The sequence below is a fragment of the Sinohyriopsis cumingii genome, chromosome 10, assembly GCF_028554795.1.
Source record: "Sinohyriopsis cumingii isolate HCF-2022 chromosome 10, ASM2855479v2, whole genome shotgun sequence".
NCBI lineage: Eukaryota > Metazoa > Mollusca > Bivalvia > Unionida > Unionidae > Sinohyriopsis > Sinohyriopsis cumingii.
Genome location: NC_142970.1, coordinates 50,107,627 through 50,110,138, shown reverse-complemented (window position 1 = coordinate 50,110,138; position 2,512 = coordinate 50,107,627). Strand labels below are relative to the sequence as shown.

The following is a 2,512-nucleotide window of genomic DNA, read 5'->3' as shown; positions in this document are numbered from 1 at the left end:
ACACTAAGAGAAATTGTTTAGGTTAAATTGTTTTAACAGCACTTGCAATATATTATTGATAACACTGTGCCGAGGAAATTAAAGAAAATTTCCTCTCCCTAGTATATTATGAGGGCATGATTGTACCCGTAAGTGATTTGCTGGTGCTGCGCGCTGAATGAAATACTGACATACAACAGTGAAGGCAGTATTCAATTCAGTGCGTTGCAGTTGAATATCAATCAGGTACCTTCATGGAATAAAAATGAAACTTGACAAGTTTATTTACATTTAACGTATATATAAAACGGTAGGATCTAATAGATGTTATTTGTGCACATTTAAATCTACTTTAGCTTCATTTCCACGAACGGCATGGAAACATAAAGTCCAGAAAGTAAAGCCCAATTAAGTCCTACCCTATATTTAACTGACCCATACAAGCCATTTAAGTTACACGCATGACAGTTGTAATACCACCAGCCACCAAAGTGTGCAATAGCACAATTAAATTCTTTAAGATCATTATCCCTGTCTTTGGTTGTAAACTTCATGCAATTTTGATAATTCATGGAGTCTCCAGCATTTCCAGAGTATCCAGTAACGGAGAGAATATAGCTACTATTTTCGTCACCTACTTGGAAAGAAGAGTACACGGCATACGCGGATCGTTCTGGAGGTTGTGGAGTAATGAGGTCAACACGAAGTTTCACGTTTCCTTGGGAAGTCAGTTTATGTATATTATCAAGACCAAGCCAATACTCTGTGTCTGCATTCCCAAAGCCAGATTTGTAATCAGCCCATGGACGAAAGAAATCAACTGACCCGTCCACTCTGCGTTGGAATACTGTCCAACCCCCTCCGTCTGTGTCCATATCACATCTGACACTCACGCCATTTGAATCATCACTGGGATATATCGTGTAAATTCCTGTAGTATTTTGTCCTGAACATAGAATTTCTTTACAGTTCTGTGGCCGCCTGCCTGTCAAAACAGTTATTAATGATTCAAGGTGGATGATAAATAGGGTGTTGGTGTATCTAACACTAATATTGCAATTTCAATTCATCAACAACAAAATGTTTAAAATTGTTTTCATATAAGCACCGTAGCAACAGGATCAAGATCCTTCTTTTGAAACGAAATCAATCTCATCCACTTTTCATAATGACATAAATGTAAATCAAAGTTAGTCACCTTCACCGCTGTAGTTTCCGTTTGAATGAAAGACGGTAACTTGGATGGTTATGAATAATCCTAACATCATACTGAAAATATACGATTCAAATAATGTTTATTTTAAAGACCAGTCTGCATTTATTTATATTTTTAATCACTGATAACCCATATCCATTTTCAACTGATTAAAGTATTCCGCAAATTAAACCAGTACCCTCTCTACAAAAAGTTATTGCCATTAACCATCTGTTTGTATGTATCTCTTATTCTTCTGTTAAACTTGAGACATTGTGCGTATACGTTTAATTATGCTGCAAACATTGACTGAAATCTGCAGATGAACATAAATAGTCTTGTATTCTTTCATCCAAAATATTAACGGAATATATTTAAACAGGTACCATACATTATACTCTTATTTATCGGCTAAATAAACGCAAGGAATCGAACCTGAAGCCACCATTCGCTGTGGACAATGATGTTCAACCGCAAAGTAAAATTTAACTCTTCATCACTTAAAGTATAAAACGAAAAATTATGTGTTCTATTTCCCACGTATATATTAGCTCATTAAGCAACAGTCGTGACATTTAGCTATTTTGTAAGACAGAAAAAAACCTAAACCATAAAGGGTAATTTATATGAATCAATGAGTGAATGACATTAAGTAGCAGTTAATTTAACGACCTTACACGAACTACTTGGCATGACTTGTTATATGCATCTTCTATAGCCGTTTGTAAAATTGTGCTTGTCACCTTCAGGCAACCAACTCTTCTACAGTCAACGATGTCTCTTAAGTGATCGGTCATACAGACTGATTATATTTTTCTTACAGAATTATCAAAGTGATGAAAATAAGAACTATCTTTGAACCAGCCTGTACCTGTCAACCGGGCTGCCTTGCACAACAAAGTTGCTGACACTGCCGACATATATGTCATAAATTATATAATGTGAATGTCTTCGTGAGGGATTAAAACCATTGTGATCCTAGGTAAACGTATTCACTGCATGGAGAAATATGCTTTTTATGCTTTGACGGTTTTCCTAGTGTAAGTTCATGCATCAAATATATCATCTTTATAACATTGTGATTTTGAGACCAAAACTGTAACAAGCTGAAGAGAACACATCATACTCTGTTCCGTGTCAGACGGGTTAGGCATTCAGGGAACAGTCCTCATGAAATATGAGGTTACGAAAATCCCTGGCAGTAACTTTGTTTTCGCCATTACACTTCTTAGATTGAATAGCTTGCCATCAGTCTGATATATGTCGTTCATCAAAGTGTCATTGTCACGGAAGACATATGTAAGCGTGACGGTTAGCAACATAATGAAGAGAGTTGTG

General features: G+C 36.1%; 1 protein-coding gene across 1 annotated transcript; it reads right to left on the bottom strand.

The window, feature by feature from the left end:
• Positions 1–326: 326 nt before the first annotated feature.
• On the bottom strand, positions 327–2,094 carry LOC149790125 (ficolin-1-like). Its single transcript, XM_089973166.1, has 2 exons — positions 2,046–2,094; positions 327–964 (listed from the first exon to the last, which is right to left on the bottom strand). Exons 1-2 carry the CDS (start codon positions 2,092–2,094, stop codon positions 327–329), a joined length of 687 nt encoding a protein of 228 aa, XP_089829292.1.
• Positions 2,095–2,512: the final 418 nt, after the last annotated feature.

Coding starts and splice junctions, on each gene's coding strand:
- LOC149790125 (XM_089973166.1), bottom strand. CDS start 2,094: ATGTCGGCAGTGTCAGCAACTTTGTTGTGCAAGGCAGCCCGGTTGACA. Junction 965..2,045: donor CAAGGCAGCCCGGTTGACAG/GTACAGGCTGGT, acceptor CTGTTTTGACAG/GCAGGCGGCCACAGAACTGT.